Below are 20,271 nucleotides of genomic sequence, written 5' to 3' on the forward strand. Positions count from 1 at the left end.
ATTCCCAACAACCATTTCACCTAATTATCCCCTACTAACACTTGTAAGAGTCAAGCCCTCCTAAATTACGCAGTTCATTAGCCAACCCCCTTCTAGCTGCCTTACTTCAGTCTAGCCTAGGTTCTATGGTCTATCATATGAATGCATGAATGAATGAATGAATGAATGAATGAATGAATGAATGAATGATGAATGAAGTCTGTCCCCTACAGCTACTGCCCTGCATTTCTCCCCTTTTTAGCTTACAAAACTCTTGAGTAAGTGATCTACACCCACTCTTCCCCTTCCTCCTTCCTCCACACCCACCTTCCCCCCCCACAATTTAACCCCTTGCAATTTGGCTTCCTTCTCTCCTTTATACTGAAACTACATTTTACAAGATTTCCAATGACCTCAAAAATGCTTACTAACTCTTTGCAGTTATCATTCTTATCTCAGTGTCTTGGTGGTCATTCATTCAAAAACTATTTGTTACCATTGGTCCTGAGAATGCCAAAATAAGTAAGACCACCCCCATCCTCCAGAGGCTGAGAGTCTCTCAGGTGAGGTAAGCATATAAACCAGTAACAGTGGTAAAATATCACAGATGCCACCACAGAAGCATGCAGAGCTGAGTCAAGGGCACAGTCTTAAAATGAAGCCCCTGGCTCAGGGATGCTGTCATGGCAAAGCTTTTCCCAACAGGCACACATCCCCTTCCCCCACCTTCCTTCTTTGGATCCCTTTCCTCCTCCATTTTCTGAAATGTGGACATTTTTCACAATTTAGATCCAAACTTTCTGTTCTCACACCACACACTTCCCTTACAGACCTGAAACATTCCCAGGGCAAACAAAAGCAACATTCAAAATCTGAGTCTAGAGCCCCTGCCTCTAATTTTGACCTCCTAGGTCTTACTGTTAAGTGTTTTTCTCTTGGAAAACTCACCAGCATCTCTAGTCCATTTCTGTCTCTGTCAGTAGAATCCACATTCTCCCATTATGCAGATTCAAAACAGAAGCTAACTCTGCTCTGTTTCCCCCTTCATCCAACCAACTACTTAGATGGCCCCCAATTCCTATCCATCTCTTCTTTCAAACTCATGTTGATTCATAGTTTCTACCTCCTACTGTGGTTACATATAGACTTTCTTCTTTCTTCCTAGTGAATTTGACCACTCTTAAAAGAATTGATTTCTTTCTTCTCTGTGTCTCTTATAGCATCCAGCATAGTATACTGGATATAACAGTATATTCAATAAATATGTTATAGAAGCTATCTTACAACCATTCTGTGGGAGCTTGAAAAGCCATGGAGTGAAAATGGATCTAGCCTTGGAGACAGCCAATGCCGGACATGGAGTCATGGACCACGGGGGCACAAAAAATCCCTCATTCTCGCCTCCTGCATTTTGTGGGGGGCTATCCTATCCACTCACCCCTGTTCACACCAACATGACCACTCATCAACTCTGAGACCTTTGGGACAAAGGGGATTCAGGTCAGCACCCTGACGGTCTGCCCAGCTGACAGAAAACTGAAATTGGGTGGGGAAGGAGAATTCCAGAAAACAGGCTTTCATCAAGTCCTCACAATCAAGTTCACAGCAGAGAAATTGAAATGGGAGATTTATGTTCCCGTTCCCTCATGCAAAATACAAATGAGAACACTTGTGTAGTCCCAGATACGAATAGTTTCCACTCTCAGCCAAAACCCTCCAATCCTACGGTATTTAACAAACAGAGAAGTGGTTGTGACAAAAGTCTCATCCTAGGGAGCAGCTTGTCACCAACCAGAGGTGAGACTGAAATGAGACATCTAATTCAAAATCAAAATACTGCCACGAAAAGACTCCATTCCCAGACACAGGAGCTCACGCACCACCTTTGGCAATATGTACTTGCTGATTCATGCCAAAAGTTTTTACTGAAATTGGAGCAACTAACAATAAAGGGAATTGTAACTAACTCTTCGGGCTCATCATGTTATAAAAGGAGAGTGGAGAGAAAATGTTGTTGGTTTTATTTGACTCATGTCCACCTAACTTCCATTGTTCACTTCTGCTTAGCGTCCCAGAGCACTATTCCAAGCCCAAGCTGAAATTACATTTCTGGGTTAATAACAAGCACAGGAAAATAAATCACATCTGCCCTAGGAGTGAACCCAAACCAAGAGTTGCCAGAGAGGAATTTGTGAGTTGAGTCTAGAGGCAACTTTAATTCTGAAGGAAATGAACCTTTAAAAAGAAAATCCAAATAGCTATCCATGTAGACAAAACATTAATCTACACTGCTTTAATTAATTTGGGGGCCTTTTATAACTTTGTTTTCTCTTAAGTGGATATCTGCCAGAGCAGAACTTCTCTCATAAGATATCTTGGGGCCAAATACAGTAATAGTAAAGACATTTGTGCTCAGGCTTCATCAAATCCTTAGGTTTATTTCCATTTCCTAAAGGAATATCCAACTACTCAGACTTCTCTCTACAATAAAATCCCTATAAAAAAGGAAACCATTTGCCCAACCCCCAACACCAATTTCTTTCTTTCACCTGGGCTTTAGTTCGTCCAGAAGAGTGGTAGCTTTTGAAGGTACAAACTGATACTATTCTAGATGGCCATGTCAGGTGAAAAGACTAGATCAGAACACAGTTCTGTCCCAAACTGATGTGGAAATCACACCAGAACAAGGCCGACATGCTTTCTTCTGATGAGGCCAACCCAACCCCCGCCTGTGCAGTTGCAAGTCTATCCTTCTACTCCCTGGATCAGAGATGATGCTCCAGCACAGTAGCAGCAATGGTAATGCCTACAGAACACCCTCCCACCTGACATAGTGCTGTCCGACAGGAGTATCATGAAACACACAGATATAATTTAAAATTTTCTGCTAGCACTTAAAAAAAAGGAAAAAGAAACCAATGAAACCAACTTTCATATCTTATTTTATCTAGTTCAATATATCCCAAACACTATCATTTTGGTATCTAACCAATATTTAAAACATTATCAGCAAGACATTTTACATTTATCTTGCATGCTATGTTTTCAAAATCAGGTATTTAGGGGCACCTGGGTGGCTCAGTCAGTTAACCATCCGACTTCGGTTCAGGTCATGATCTCATGGTTCATGAGTTCAAGCCCCACGTCGGGCTCTGTGCTGACAGCTGAGAGCCTGGAGCCTGCTTCAGATTCTGTGTCTCCCTAGCTCTCTGCCCCTCCCCCCACCCACACTCTGTCTCTGTCTCTCTCCCTAAAATAAGTAAACTATTTAAAAAATTCAAAATCAGGTATTTTACAGCTGTAGCACATCTCAATTCAACCTGTTACACTTCAGATACTCAACAGCAAAATATGGCTAATGATTACCGTATCAAACAGCATGGATCTACAATGCTTTTTACATGAAAAGTACAATTCACAGTTGTAACTGTAATTTACCATTACATTTAAATGAAATTTAATTTACATGATAAATGAAAGGCTCAAAAAGCTTTTCATTGAGCCATTTATTCTCCCAATACCCCAATAAAGTAACTAAGAGATATTAGCTCCATGGATAGCAAATAAAGCCTTCTGAAGAAAAGGAAGCTGACTAATTTATCCCAAATCAAACCATGAAAAGACTTGGAAAACATTTCTGGTCATCTTGAAGCCCAGAACTTGCTACAAAAGACCAAACCTTCTGCATCTGTGCAGTTATAAAACAACACAGTACCTATCGGGCTCCTGTCATTAAAAACTAATATAATGCTGGGCACCTGGGTGGCTCAGTCAGTTAAGCATCCGACTTAGGCTCAGGTCGTGATCTCACAGTTCATGAGTTGGAGCCCCGCATCAGGCTCTGTGCTGACAGCTCAGTGCCTGGAGCCTTCTTAGGATTCTGTGTCTCCCTCCCTCTCTGCCCCTCCCCCGCTCATGCTCTGTCTCTATTTCAAAAATAAATAAACATTTAAAAAAATTTTTTTAAACTAATATGCTGTATGTTAACAGCACTGGAATTAAAATAAAAAAAACATAATTAAAAAAACATGGCAAATTTACAAATCTTTATTTCAAAGTGATACCTAATTTCTTCAGCTATGTAATCCCATCCATTCTTTTTCAAGTTTATTTATTTATTTATTTATTTTGAGAGACAGTGCCATGCAGGACAGGGAAGAATTTCAAAGCAGACTCTGCACTGTCAGCACAGAGTGTGATACGTGGCTCGAACCCACAAATCATGAGATCCTGACCTCATCCTGAGCCAAAATCAAGAGTCAGATGCATAAGCAACTGAGCCACCCAGGCGCCCCTAATCCCATCCATTCTTTTTCAGATACTTAGAACTTCATTTGCTCTCCTAGTAGATAACTCCAACCCTTCTTTACTACTGCGTCAAAAGCCAGATCAAATAACAGTTCATACTTCAACACTACAGCTACAAATTATAGGAGGAGTTCTGAACAAAGCTGCAATAAGGCTCTTGGATACAGTAAAAAAAAAAAAAAAAAAAAAAAAAAAATCACCAGACTGAATAAAATATTAACTCAATATTGACTTCTAATTTCAAAGTAACCAGAAAAATTTCTAAAATGGAAAACAATCAAAGAATAAATCACCTTTTTCTAAAATAATAGAACTGTAAATTGAACTTAGTCTATTAAACAGACTCAGGAGCACCTGGGTGGCTCAGTCAGTTGAGCGTCTGACTTCAGGCTCAGGTCATGATCTCACAGTTCATGAGTTTGAGCCCCACGTTGGGCTCTGTGCTGACAGCTCAGAGCCTGGAGCCTGCTTTGGATTCTGTGTCTCCCTCTCTCTTCGCCCCTCCCCTGCTCACACTCTGTTTGTCTGTCTGTCTCTCTCTCAAAACTAAATAAAAACATTAAATCTTTTTAAATAAATAAAATAAAAAGGCTCAAAATCTTTAAAAAATTTTAAAAAACAACCCATAGAGTCAATTTGTATAGAAAAAAGGCCACAGATTTGAGCACAGACTTGGAGTTCAACAAGTGTAGATTCAAACCCTAACCCAACCACTATGTGCCTTCAGTAAACTGTTTAACCCTTCTAAATATCCATCATCATATTTAATAAACACTACCCCTAATACAGTTATCACAAAGATCACACAAAATAAAACACTGTAATTAGCACAGTATCTGGTTACTAACAAACATTAGTTAACTCCCAGCCCAGTCCCATTCATTTCTTTAATTTGTATAAAACAGAAAATATTGGGGTGCCTGGGTGGCGCAGTCGGTTAAGCGTCCAACTTCAGCCAGGTCACAATCTCGCGGTCCGTGAGTTTGAGCCCCGCGTCGGGCTCTGGGCTGATGGCTCAGAGCCTGGAGCCTGTTTCCGATTCTGTGTCTCCCTCTCTCTCTGCCCCTCCCCCGTTCATGCTCTGTCTCTCTCTGTCCCAAAAATAAATAAACGTTGAAAAAAAATAAAAAAAAAAAAAAAAGAAAATATTAATCTGAATTTATAGCTCTGATATCAATAGAAATAGAACACTGTGATGCCCAATTTTCTTTTTATTCTTCTCAGAATGAGGTGAGGGCTGGGATGGTGAACAGCTCAGCTGTATGCTACTGAGAACAAAGGTCTGTAAAGAGTTCTAGTAAGTAGTGTCCTCAACAACAGTTCAGTCACCCCATAACTCAGTGTCTTCCTCACCTCAACCATTTAATAAAACCAATACGAATGTGGTGAGCACTGTCACTGATGAATGTATGGAGTAGTAAGAGAACCCAGAGAATACCTAGCTCAACCTGGAGGGAGGTCATGGAAAATTCCCTGAAGGAGGCAGTCACCTGACATAAACCAGGCAGGCAAAACTGGTGAGGACTACAGGGAAAGGAGCGGAGAAGGGAAAGCTGTAGAAAAAGAACTGTGTGAGTGAAGACATAGGATGTGGTTAGATGTGGGAGAACTGGAAGCAGTTCTTATTGCTGGAGTATGAAGCGCTGTTGGATGCATGAGAAGAATGGAGAAGCAAACAGGGCTGGGGCCAGGAAGGAATTCATATAACAGAGGAAGGACCTTGGACTTGACCCTGTCAGTGATGGGGATAGCAAACAACAAGGCTGCCACTGGGGGCGCCTGGGTGGCTCAGTCGGTTAAGTGTCCGACTTCAGCTCAGGTCATGATCTCGCGGTTCATGAGTTCTAGCGCTCCGTCAGACTCTGTGCTGACAGCTCAGAGCCCAGAACCTGCTTCAGATTCTCTCTCTCTCTCTCTCTCTCTCTCTCTCTCTCTCTGCCCCTCTCCTGCTCACACTGTCTCTGTCTCTCAAAAATAAATAAGTGTTAAAAAAAATTAAAAAAAAAAAAAAAAGGCTGCCACTAGAAATCAAAGAATTGGCATGAGTGAAAAAAGAGGAAGGAAATCTGTGGTGGGAAACCGAAGACTGAGAGTCACTTTAAATGACAGCACATCAAAAGAAATAAATATTGCCACAGTGAACTTATCCAGCATTTCTGCCAACCTTTTCTAAAAAAATGCACACATACATGGAGAAAGAAACATCCTATAAGGATGTTCATATAAAGAGGTACTTCTTAAAAATCCTGGGGTATGAAATTGTATTAAAATATCATTTCACTGGCAGAGCTTTCCCCAAGATTGCACCTTCCTAGTTAATATCAAAGCAGAAAACTGAGTGTAGTATCAAAGAAAAATCAGCAACGAAATCACGATAGCATTTAATCTTTATTGGCATCAGAAGCCTTAGTACCTAATACAACAAAGAGACACTCTCCCACAGGGCAAGAAGATTATTAGAATGGGGTCAAATTTCCAACAAGCATCTCATCCTGTCCAATATCACTGTAAGGATCATTAAAAAGAGAAAAATTTTAATCTTTCCAGTTATTATCATTATTTCACAGTAATTTTTTTGAATTGAAAAAAATGGCCTCTGAAAAAACCTACCAGAGAAATGGCAAAAGCTAAAGAGGAGAGAGAATATGACAGAAAGAGCAGAGGGTTGGGAGTGAGGTCCTAGGATTAAGACACCAAGAAGAAATTCTAGAGGAAGTCCAATACTAGGGAAACCCAGTAGAAAAGTATTAAAAAGAACAATCTGGGGATTAAAAGCAAAAATGTGTGCCCTTCCAGGAAATCATGTTATTAAAGTTTTAAACCCTTTCAATCTTTTTCTATTCATAGTGTACAGCTCTAAAGAGTACTCTAAATAATTAGCTGCTACAGATAAGGGAAAGCAATTTGGAAACTAAAGAATACCAGGTAGTAATGGCGGCAATCCAACATTAAGACTTCTTTGCTGGGCAAAATCCCTCCCTGGTGCTGGAGTTTCTTCCTTATAACATTAGCTTATTCTTGGGTTTCCACATTAAATCATCAAGTTCTCTCAAAAGGGCTCAGTTCTTAGTCACTTAATCAGCTCTTAATTGTTTCCACTTTCAGTTAGATAAACAGATGTAAACAGAAATTAGAACCAAATGTCTGCATAAAATCACTTAACTTTCAAAAATAAGTGGAAAATCTGCCTGAGACAATATCAGACACTTCCAAGAGGCTGTAAAATTAAGCAAGACTACTCTTCTAATGTCAGAGGCCGAAAAATCTATCGTATGTGCAAAAGGGGATACAAAAAAGGAAAAAAATTAAAAATGTAGACGGGTGTCATAAAAATAATGTCATCAAGCCTGGGTGGCTCAGTTGGTTAAATGTCCGACTTCGGCTCAGGTCATGATCTCACAGCTCGTGAGTTCGAGCCCCGCGGCGAGCTCTGTGCTGACAGCTCAGAGCCTGGAGCCTGCTTCGGATTCTGTGTCGCCCCCTCTCTCTGCCCCTCCCCTGCTCACGCTTGCACTTTCTTTCTGTGTCAAAAATAAATAAGCTTAAAAATAAAATTTTTTTTTAAATAATAATGTCATCAACAGTACCTGCCCTGCAATTATCCTTTGAGTAATTACAGGACATGACAATAAGATGAAACAGATTTCTGTCCATGAATAAGCTCTGAACTCTCGTAGTGTGTATAACTTATTTTCACTTTTTAGTTGGAAGAAGGAAGAGTATTTCAATAGCTTTTCCATACAATTATGATTATTCTTTGATACTACACCAAAACTTAACAAGTTGTAGGTTTTATCCCAGCTTTACTGAGATATAGTTGACATATAACATCGTAGAAGTTTAGAGTATACAATGTGATGATTTGATATATGTGTGAGTTAACACATCCATTACTTCAGATAGTAACCATTTGTTTGTAAGTGTGGTAAGAACATTTATATTTTCATAGTTAATTATGTTCTCTTCCTCTCAAATATTTATTAAATATCTGCTATGTTCCAGGCAATGGGCTGCTTTTCCCAGACCTCAGAGTCTGTCAGTCATGCTCTTCCCTCATACCTGCCAGAACACCTCAGCATGGTGCTGAGTTCAGAGCAGCTGCCCAATAAATACCTGTAAAAAGATTTTTCTTTAAATGAACATAATAAGAGAACATATGGGGTTAGCACTATACCCAATGATGTAGCACAGAGAGCCTTGTAAAAGATGCTCACTTCACTAGCAGCCTGCCTCTGGTCACCAACCCACATCCCCTTCTGACTGAGTCACCACAGCGTGCATACCTGTCCACTGAGGGGGGCAGCGGCAGTTGTAAGTATTAACCCCATCCACACAAACTCCTCCATTCTGACACTTGTGGTTAGGGCAGTCATCAATATTCCGCTCACAGGTGATCCCTTCAAAACCTGGTTACAGAAGAACAAGAAAAAATAATGAATTCTCAGGCAGAAGTGATCAGCTCTTCCACAGAACACGGTCATCAGAACAGACCTACTTCATTATTTCAGTTCAACAGCCAGCAGCTGGCCAACTATGTATCTGCTCACCATACAGACTCACCAAACAAAAAATCCCCCAATCTTCTGTCTTCTCTTACCTCAAGAATAGCTAGACAGTTAAAGTGACTCATTATGCCAACGACATGACATGCCTTCACAGTTACCTCACAAGTACTTCAAAGTATTTTTATGAAATAAAATCCCACTGAAGATAAATGTCTACTTGGACAACTATTCACTGGTTCTTAAAAAAAGGGGGGGAGGGGAGTAGATTTTCCTCTGCTCCATGCTGGATTAATAGGGAGAACAGATAAAAGATCACCTAATTAAATTTAAATTCAGTTACTTTTTTCTTGGGGTGTTTGCTTAGGAAAACTAGGTTGGGGTGAGGAACATAAGAAAATACTAAGCTCACAGCCTAAAGATATGGGTCAAGTTCCAATCTCACTACCTCCAAGCTTTTGAACACGGTAAATTACAAACTCTGAATTTGCTTCCTCATCTGTAAAATGAGGCTGATTCCACTTGAGCAACCTGTCTTCCTAGGTTGTTATGAGTGTCGTATCATGAGTACATTATATATGTAAAAAGCTGTCCGAAAATGGGATGGCATTATTACTAATTAAACTTACCAGCCTTTCAAATTCTTCCTCCTGCTCTGCACATTTACAGCATTATTTCCTTTCTCTTGATTTTTCACTTTTATGAAAAGTGAAACCAGCACACCAAGCTTCATCCTAACTGCCCACAGTGTGTTTCTCTGTAGTTTATATATTGAGCTTTTTCTTTTCTTTCTCCTTGCTGCCAAATCCCTTAGCTATTAAAATAGAAGACTACCAGCTTTAAAACTGAATGTTCAACTAAACAGTCTCCTGTTTGAAATATAGTATGACTAACTATTTGCCTCTTCAAAATGTCCCTTAAGGTTCCTCCTCCTCACTCAAAACACTTATTGGGTCTTAAACTAGGCACTGGGGATATAGCTGTGAGTAAAAAGAGACAGAGTGTCCCGCTTCTGAGTTATTTACAGCCTGGTGAGCAGGACAGACATCAATCACATCTTGCTTTATGCATCCCTACCACAAGCTACTGTGATATTCGACATTTGTTCTGTTACACTGCAACATGGCTGATTTCTCTGAATAAAGTGACAATCATGTAAATGGGTATAAACCAAATGGCCAAAAAAAAAAAAAAAAAAAATTTACTGAGAGACCAAAGGAAATTACTTCATAGAAGATGGGGATAATTGAAAGCTTGACTAAAGAGAATTCTATTTCTCCAGGCATTTGGTACTCAGTCCATTCAAGCAGATGAATCACTAAGCAAGCTTGAGAAAGACTATGAAAATGTTTATAGACTCCAACTTTTAAAAATTTATCATATTACTCACATCTGTTTAATCATATGAAAGTCCTACAAATGAACTAGGTCAGACAATGCTGGTTTAAGCCCACCCCTAATTAAGATAAAGTGAGGGCAAATCACCAAGTAGCAGTGGCCACCAAGTAGCAGGGCCACCAAGTAGAAGTGTCTGAACAAGACCTGAGGTCTTTGCTCCTACTCTCGTGCTCTTAATGGAAACATTCTTTAGAAAACTTAAAAATACAGTTTTAGAGTGTGAGAGGGAAGTAGGGCTCCTGGCCCACCACTGCTAGAACCTGTGTGGTCCAGTGGTATTCTAGAACTAGTAATGGCTATCCTCCCTCTAAGCTGATCTGTCTGGTGACTAAGACTAATACGGTTGACTACAGTGTCAGAGAGGTGATAAAGCCCTTGTCGTCAAACTATTAGGAATTGAAACTGTGACCCTGAATTTGTATTAGCCAGTGCTATAACTAACTGAATTCACCAACCACAGACAGGTTAAGAAAGCAGAAGCATTTCAGTAAACCACAACATATAAGAAATAAAATGTTTTCTTTTTATGACTATTTTCAAGGTTATTCTTCCCTGTCAAAGGTAAGTAGGTAAGAAGGCAGGTTAGTGAGAGTCAATTTGTAATTAGAGCATGGCCTCTGAGGCCAAACTGCCTAGTTTGCCCATGCAATAGGTGAGTGAACATGGGTAAGATACGTGACCTTTCTTTCCTCCCTGGGGGAATTAACAGGACCTACCTCAAAGGGTTACTATAAAGAGTAAACAAGTTAGATATATATTGCCCTTAATTCAGTAAGTGTGCAGGGACAACTGAATATCTACAGACAAAAGAATAAATTGGACCCCTTTCCCACACCAACTCAAACTCTTAAGGGTTAAAGCTGTTAAGACTCTCAAAAGAAAACACAGGAGTGAATCTCTATAACTCAGGCTAGGCAAAGCTTTCTTAAATATGACCAAAAGCACAAGCAACAAAAGAAAACATAAAAAGTTTGGACTTTGCCAAACTTTAAAAACATTTGGGCTTCAACAGAAATCATCAAGAAAGTGAAAAGACAGACCACAGAATGAGAAAGAATATTTGTGAATCATGTATCTAATAAGACACTTGTATCCAGGATATATAAAGAACTCTTACAGCAATAATAAAAATACAATATAAGTAATATAATAATAAAAAGGCAAATAGCCCATTACAGAATGGGTAAAGGACCTAAATAGAAATTAGGTCCTCCAAATATGATACACAAATGGCCAATGAGCACATGAAAAGATGCTCAACATCATCAGCCATCACAGAAATGCCAATCAAAACAACGAGATATCATTTCACACCAACTAGGATGGCTGTAATAAAAAAGACAGACAATAATAAGTGTTATTGACAGACAGTAACAACCTCATATACTGCTGGTTGGGATGGAAAATAGTGCAGCCACTTTGGAATAGTCTGGCAGTTTCTGAAAAGGTTAAACAGAGTTACCGTATCACCCAGCAAGTATAGACCCAAGAGAAATAAAAACATGTCCACACAAAAGCTTGTACAACAATGTTCACAGTGGCCTTATTCATAATAGTCAAAAAAGCAGAAGTCACCCAAATGTCAATTAACCAATGAATGGATAAATAAAATGTGGTGAGCACTGAGTAATGTGTAGAATTGTTGAATCAATGCTTTACACCTGAACTAATACAACATTGTATGTTAATTATACTTTAATTTTTAAAAAGTGGGAAATAATGTGGTAAATCTGTATGTACAATGGAAAATTTTTCAGCCATGAATGGAATGAAGTACTGATACCTCCTGTAACATGAGTGAACTCTGAAAACATCATGAAAACATTAGGTGAAAGAAGCCAACCATGCAATCATCACACATGAAATGTCTAGAACAGACCAATCGATAGAGACAAAGTAAATTAGTACTTGCCCAGTGCTGGGGGAGAATCAGGGGCCAGTGCAATATGAGTGCTAATGGTACAGGGTTTCTTTTGGGGTGATAAAGATGCTCTAAACTTGTGGTGATGGTTACACATCTGTGAATACACTAAAAACCACTCAATTGTACACTTTTAGAGAGTAAATAATATTGGATACAAATTATATCTCAATAAAGCTATTATATTAGGTGGAAAGCACTTAAAACAGTGCTTGATGCATAATAAGTAATCTACACATATTAATACTACTATGTATGTATAGAATCAAAGCAGCCCTTAGAACTTACCTACTCTAATCCTCTTATGTTACAGATGAAGAAGTTGAGGGCCACATGGCTGACTTATCCAAGTTTACATGCCTAATAGGTAGGAGTCAGTACTGAACCAGTTTCAATCAGTATGCTGTCTAGGGACCCCCGAGTTCCCTTACAAAAATGTGAAAAACTGACCTAAGGTTAAAAGTTCCCATGTCTGAGAAAACTCAAGCCAAATTAGTTCTCCTTCAGAGTTAAGACAGGATTTATGCTTTAAAAATAGAGATACAGACCTCTTTTTGGAAACAGCTAGCAAATTCTTGTAAGAAAGTCTACCCAAGAAGGGGAGGCAGTGGAAAGGCTTATATGAATAAGTTACAGTGCAATCACTTCTTAAAAATATATTTTAAAGTTTTAAAGGAAAGGGAAACAGACAAGTCTCCAGACCTGTGGGTGGGATGGGTGTAACAGACTTACAAAGAGGCTCACATGACCGTACTAAAAGGAGTCTACTGCTTAAAGCCAATTCACATCCTTAAAAGGCCAAAAGAAGACAAATTAAACTTAGAAGGAACATTTTAAGACTGTGCTGTTATAAAACCATGGCCCACGTAACTGATAAATGATGACAGTAAGGGTGGGGAGCAGAAAAGAATCTTCTGAACTTGTCATCCCACACAGAGAACAGCATCTCTCAAGAAAGCATCCATATCTTTCCATTTTCAGAGCCCGGGATGTGTGATGGTGGAAAGGCTTGTGGAGAGGCACAAAGAAGAGAGCACAAAGAAGAGAAGAGGACACAACCAGCATTCTCTCAGACCAGGCTAAAAGTCCGCAGGAACAGCTTTAGTCCATAGGGATGAAAGAGTGAGGAAAAAAACCAGGAATATCTAAACCTGGACAAAGGCAAATTCTATAGGGCTACCTCCCCCCCCCCCACCCCAACCTCCCAAGAAGAAATCTGTCACAAAAGCAAACTGGTCCCATCTCTGTCCAATGGGTTTTCTTGGCACATATCTTCCATTCTCTGAATGGGCCGAGATGAGTTTGCTGATGCTCATGACCAGCCCATGGATCCCCCAGCCCCACCACCCTCCCAGGCTGCTGGTCCAACATGCCTCCCTCGATATCTCCCTAATGATCTCCACTCTTCAAACTTGATCACCAAAAAAGTCAGAGAAATTAATAAGGTAATTCAAGAGAAATAAATTCAGTATATATGTTTAATTTTTTTAATTCCGGAATACAAGAATTCTCTCTTCTATCACATTCAATTCAGTCATTTGAAAACTATTCATTGGGTCTCAATTTTGTGCCAGGCACAAATAAGTTGGGTACTGGCAGGAAGAGTTAAAATGAGAGTGTCTACTGGGAAAGATGAACAAATAATCAGTTTGGTAAGTGCTGTGCCAGAGGTATATGGATTGCCAAAAGACCTTAGGGAGGTCTTTAATCCCTGTGGGGACTGGGAACAAAGAAAGAATTTCAGTGAAATAGGTGCCTTTGACACATCATGAGTTCTATATAAAAAGGTGTTCTACATAAAAGGTGGGGTGGACAGGGGGAAGAAAGTGATAGAAAGCTGAGGAGATAGTATGGTCCAAACTACTGAGCACAGGAGAATAGGAAAGACTTCCAGGAACATCAACTAAAACTGGAACTGAAATAATGCACCCTGGAAAGTGGTATGATCATTTCTGCATCTGCTCCAGAGAAACCTGCCAAAGTATGATTAGTATAATACCCAAGAGAAAGTCACATGCCCCTGGCGTATGAGAATGCAAGAGGGAATTAATTCTAACAGTTTTAAAGCTCAGCAAGAACGAAGAAGACACAAAAACCACAAAATGTGTTTAAGCTTTATTTTAATGATACAGGGCTATCACATATGATCACCCTGTGCAGTCCAGAGGCAGTTTATAAGGAATAAACCTCCATTGTTTGGAGTAGACAGATCAGACAGCTTTTTATGAAATTTTTTAAAAATCATAGAGGAATAGAGAGGTGTGGGAGAGAAAGAAAAAGGGAAAGTACATTGGGGACCGGCCAGTCCAACTGTAAATTCACAAGGCATGGCCAATAAATTCAAACAACCCACTGTTCTCTGATTACTTGTGCTGCTTCCCAAAACCGGCCTAACTCATTCTCTCCCCACTAACTGGTCCTAACCCAAAAGTATTGGGAATCAATGATTCAATAATTTATTTTCTATTTTGTTGTTATGTTAAAATTATTCTGGGTAAGTGCCCCTCCTCGGGGCTTCTGCTAAAGACTTACTTAATGGTAGCCCATGAAGGATTTGGATTATTAACAGCTGATCATCCAAGAAGACGAAAACATGGTTCCTTGGTTTGATTCTATTAGTTCCCTCTTGAATATATTCCTTTTTTCTTTCCTCTGTGGAGAAATACTTCTTCCTCTGTCACATAAGAGGAGCTGTTTTTGCAGTTTTAATTCCCTCTGAGTCTTACAATGATACTAAAATACTAAACTCATATTCCTCAACCATAAAAAGGAATTAAATCTTGCTATTTGTGACAACGTGGATGGACCTAGAGGGTAGTATACGCTAAGTGAAATAAGTCAGACAGAGAAACACCAAAACCATATCATTTCATTTATATGTGGGACCTAAAAAACAAAACAAACAGACTCTTAAATACAGAGAACAAACTGGTAATTGCCAGAAAGAAAGTGGGGTTGGGGTGGGCAAAATAGGTGAAAGGGATGAAGACATACAAACTTCCAGTAATAAAATAAATAAGGTCATGGAGGTGAAAAGTACAGCACAGGGAATGTAGCCTGTGATACTGTCATAATGTTCTATGGCAACAGATGGTGACTACATTTACCACGGTGAGTAGTGTGTAATGCACAAAATTGTCAAATCACTATGTTGTACACCTGAAACGAATACGACATTGTATGTCAACTATACTTCAATAATAAAAATTTAAAAATCAGCTCACAGAAATCATAGTGTCCTTTGCAGGAAAAGAACTGTAACTTGACCATTTGAATATAATCACCAACTTGGTTCACTGACTTACAGAGTTGAAAAGTACTCTAAAATTCTTCTTATCCAGTATCATATCACACAAGAACAAAAGGAGAGTATGATTCCAGGAAGAAAATGAGGAGATCAAAATTACATTCTCAATACTATATTTTTGCTGATTGTTTCCTTCAATGGAAGGAGGTAGGCAGGGGATGGGCTAAACAGGTGATGGGTATTAAGAGGGGCACTTGTTGTGATGAGCACCGGGTGTCATACGCAAGTGATGAATCACTGAATTCTACTCCTGAAACCAATATTACCCTATATGTTAACTAACTACAATTTAAATAAAAACTTGAAACAACAACAACAAAATACTATGATATTATACTAAAACTCAGCTGGTCAATAAATATTTGAATGCCTATTATGAACCTGGCACTGTTTTGGGGTGCTTGGGGTACATCACTGAACAAAAACAAAGATCCTAGCTTTTACTCTGAAAAGAGAAAGAAGCAGCAGAATTTAGAGAAGACAGACAATAAACAATAGACATAATGAGGTAAATTATATAGCACAAATTATATACTAAGCAGATGATAAGTGTTACAGAAAAAGAAAAGAAAAAGTAGACCAGGGCCAATAATTAAGGGGATAGGGGTTGGTTACAATCTGAAATAGGGTGATCAGGGTAGGCCTCAATTAAAAGTGCAAAGACTTAAAATGTGGCAGGAAGCACACACAGGAGCTGCAGAATACCTTACCAAACCTTTTCCCCTCCTGCTGACTTGATTTCTCCTTTGAAGAAGGAATATTTTCAATTCAATTCAATTCAATTCAATTCCATTCCATTCCATTCCATTCAATTCAATATTTCTCATTTGAAATAACGATTCTCCTCAAATAAGGGTGTTATTTACATTGAGTGATTATTATTTTTTTATTATTTTTTAATGTTTATTTATTTTTGACAGAGACAAAGCACGAGCAGGGTAGAGGTAGAGAGAGAGACAGACAGACAGACAGACAGACAGACAGAATCCAAAGCAGGCTCCAGGCTCTGAGCTGTCAGCACAGAGCCCGACGTGGGGCTCGAACTCATAAACCATGAGATCTGACCTGAGCTAAAGTTGGACACTTAACTGACTGAGCCACCCAGGCGCCCCGAGAGAGTGATTATTATTTTAAGTAAGTAACATTTTAGTCTCTCAAATAGTGTGGAGCATAATGGAAGGTGGGGCAAAGAGAATGATATTGCATTATGGAAAGGACTTGCTAAGAAAAAATAATCTCCAGACACTATTTCTCTGTATGGAAATAAAGTTAATACTCTCCAAACTCTACCTGGGACATAAAAACAGTGAGCATAAAATCTTACAAATTGTGTAAATACGTATTTATTCACAATGTTACTGCATCATCTATTGTTTTGAATTCTTTTTAAATTTCTTTTTATCCATTGTCTAAGCTAATGTCATCTGTTTTGGATCATGGGACCCTGAAAGGCAAGAACTAGCCTACTTAACTATTTTAAATGTCTACATGGTGCCATACATAGGCTGGAATGTAACAAAAAGTATTTGATCATAATTCGAAGTACTTTCTACTTTTTTTTTTAACCCAAATATCTCAAAAGCATTTAACAAAAAGTTTCACACATTTTCAAAACACCTTCAGGGACAGACAAGCAGTGCACTGTGATTCAGTAAAATGCACAGGCTTTGGAAATAACCTGTCTGGGTTTTAGGACTCAGCCCGACCACATGTCAGCTGTGCAACTTTGGGTAAATGACTTAACATCTCCAAACTTGAGCTATTTCACCCGGGAAAACTAGAAAATAATACCTATCCCCAAGGTTTTTGTGTAATTGAGCTAATGGATGCAGAAGTACCTGGCACAGTGCCTGACTCATAAAAGGCATTGAATAAATGTTAGTTTTCTCTTTGCCAACTCTTCTCCCCGCCCCTGCATCCTCATCCCAAAACCCAACCCACACACACACACACACACACACACACACACACACACACACTTCATCAGTGAGTAAACAAATGTCTTGCTTTAAATTACAAGCAGAGCATAAAAGATAGCCAAGATCTCCTTACTCCATCCCACGAGCCCTGGCAGCCTCTCAGCTGTGGAATCCCTGGTTATTTCCTTTCTCAAGGAGGAGATACTATTCTCGTTTGACAGATCCTTTCCTGGACACACTCTCAGAATTCCCTAAGGTTCTTATCATGGCTAATGGATAACAATGCAGAGACTATGGGAGTGAATAATCACTCTCTCCTAGCTAAAAACTTCCTTTATTGACTTCTCTAACTTCCCGTCAGTATTCCGCTGCCAAATCAACCTTTTTGTTCTGGGCAACTATTAAAAGTAATTTTCTTGAAACTGAAAAAACACATTTAGCCTTCAACAATAAATTGTGCTCACCTCAATTATTAACCATTTGGACTATTTATTAAAATATGTATAAAGTTAAATTGTTTACATTTCTGTTTCCTTCTTTAACCCTTAAAATAGAGCCAACAAATATGGGAGTGGAAAAAGATATCTTTCAGTTATTTCTTCTACAAGACAATATGGACGACAGTAATACTCTATCAATTAAATTTATTTAGTGTCTAGAATGACTGCTTTATCTATTCTTCATTGAAAGTGAAACTGAAAGCAATACATTTAAAAACTTGTTCTTGTGGCTTACAGTTAAATGGTATAAAGTTTTTTATTATGTGACAGTGTCTTATATCGCCCTATCCCAAGCACACAGTACAAGTGCCTAGAAAACAGGGGCAGTTAATAGATTTTTACTGAATGAAATTAATAAATTGCCATTTGGCTTTGTACCAAGGACCAGCATATGACCTTTAATCCCCAAAAGATAAAATACACAATCCCATTATATGTGAACCATACCCACAACACCAGATTCTAAGATTCCCATTCTGAAAGAGTGGCTAGAACAACTTCTTTTTGAGGCAATTCTGCTTACTTAGCACATTACTCCCCCCTACAGTTTTCCTTCTTTTGTTTTTGTACTAAGGATATTTGTATAAAAACAGAATCTTTGTTGCTTAGTTGCAACAGAGCTTTGTTGCTCATCTGCTCCAGCTGCTTGTGTTCTGTTCCCAATCAAAATTCTGTTTTCAGCCTCCTCATCATTTTATAAGGGGTTAGTGAATTGGCCAGGCTTGCTCCCTTCTCCATCTCTATGGAACGCTGGGTTCCAAGCTTCCTTCCATACATTGCTCCTTTTTTGGCTTCTATCTTGGAGTTATGTATGGTTGTGCCATACCTTATTCATCAGCATTCATCAAAAAGTGCCCATTGAGTAAGAGAGCACCACCCCAGTTCCAAAATTCTCTAGCTTCAAGTCAGGGCAAGGTTACCCCAAGTCACAGAGAGCATATGGAGAGGGCCAGGAGCCCAGGGAACATTACAAAAGGACAGGCAGGTGCATCTGGGTAGGTAGGAAAATAACCTATTATTCCTTCAGAAGTGAAAGCATATAGGAAAGTTGCTCACCTACTATTACTGTCAATTCAGTTTACAGTACTTTATTAATCAGACATATTTTTCAACATCTAATTCTCATTTGTTCCCTTCCATTCCACAGGCTTATCTATTTCTTTCTCAGAACTGTTTCTTTTATTTCTTACTGTTCCTCCGAACAGGACAATAAACAATTTCCTAGCCACTCATCATCATAAACTCTGACATGTTAAATTACCCCCTACTCAGTTTATGGACCACATTGGCCCATAAAACTCTTCCCTCACCAGCAACCCACTCCACACAAAATTCTTATTTCCCCTTTTCCCTGCTGAGAAGGGTATTTCCTAAAGCAGCAACTGAGCCACACCCACCACCCTCCTTCTGTGCTGGAGGTGTATCCCCCAATCCCAGGACACTGGAGGCTCTCCTTACCTGGAAGGCAGTTGCATTCAAATGTGAAGTCACCAGTCTGCCGGCAGGTGCCTCCATTGACACAGGGGGAGGGTGCACAGGGCACATAGGGGCTGTCACAGTGCTGGCCTGTGAAGCCCTGGGGGCATTGGCACTGATAGGAACCCAGTAGATTGAGGCAGGTGCCACCATGCTGACACTGTCCTGGGATGTCACACTCATTGACGTCAGTCTCACACTTCTGTCCTGTGAAGCCTGCGAGGCATCTGCAGGAGAACTGGTTGGCTACAGTGGTGCAGGTACTTCCATTTGCACAGGGATGAGATAGGCAGGCATCGGTCCATTGGCACAGCTTACCTAAGGAAACAGAACAGACTCAGTGCTGCCCACTGAAGTGGGAGCCAGTCTCATCCTCAACATCCCACATCTCCCACCCATCCAACATCATTTATTGTGTACAGAATGTCCTAAGCTCTTTGAAATTCACAGAAAGCCCAAATCAGAGCTTCCTCAAGATCATGTGACATAGGCACTCCCTCGGGCCCTCAACCAAGACACAAAGCCTCAGTGGAGCACATGGAGGGGACTGTAGGCTAGTCATATGAAGCCCATCCTCATAGGAGCCCATCAGTCCCTTTGGTGGCAAAGAAGGGTCTGGATCTATCTACTGTCTCACACCTTGCCTTTGCATAGGCTGCTCCTCTGTTTGGAATGCCATCTTCCTTTTTGTTCACCTAGTAAACTCCCACTTGACAACTCTACTCATAAGTTACCTTATTGCCCTTCTCAGCTCCCTAAATTGCTCTCTCTCTCTCTCTCACGGATCTGCACATGTATACACACCCCCCAAATTTGCTGTTTCCTTTTACTATATCACCTACCACACGGGCAGGGGCTGGATCCCCACAGGAGGCTCTCAAATCATGTCCTTTGAGTGAATAAAATGCATTGATCTTTTCCATAATACATAGTTACTAAACAGATCTCTTATATGACAGAA

At 39.7% G+C, this 20,271-nt stretch overlaps 1 protein-coding gene across 2 annotated transcripts in view; it reads right to left on the reverse strand.

Annotated features, from left to right (window-relative positions):
• NOTCH2 (notch receptor 2) overlaps positions 1-20,271 on the reverse strand; it is a 167,543-nt gene that overhangs the window by 73,335 nt on the left and 73,937 nt on the right. For both annotated transcript variants that reach the window (XM_045478844.1, XM_045478845.1), the window contains exons 4-5: positions 19,293-19,628; positions 8,571-8,693 (exon numbers count right to left, since the gene is read on the reverse strand). In XM_045478844.1, coding sequence (XP_045334800.1) covers positions 8,571-8,693; positions 19,293-19,628 — 459 coding nt within the window. The remainder of the gene's footprint in view (positions 1-8,570; positions 8,694-19,292; positions 19,629-20,271) is intronic.

This window comes from Leopardus geoffroyi, chromosome C1 (assembly GCF_018350155.1).
Source record: "Leopardus geoffroyi isolate Oge1 chromosome C1, O.geoffroyi_Oge1_pat1.0, whole genome shotgun sequence".
Taxonomy (NCBI): Eukaryota; Metazoa; Chordata; class Mammalia; order Carnivora; family Felidae; genus Leopardus; species Leopardus geoffroyi.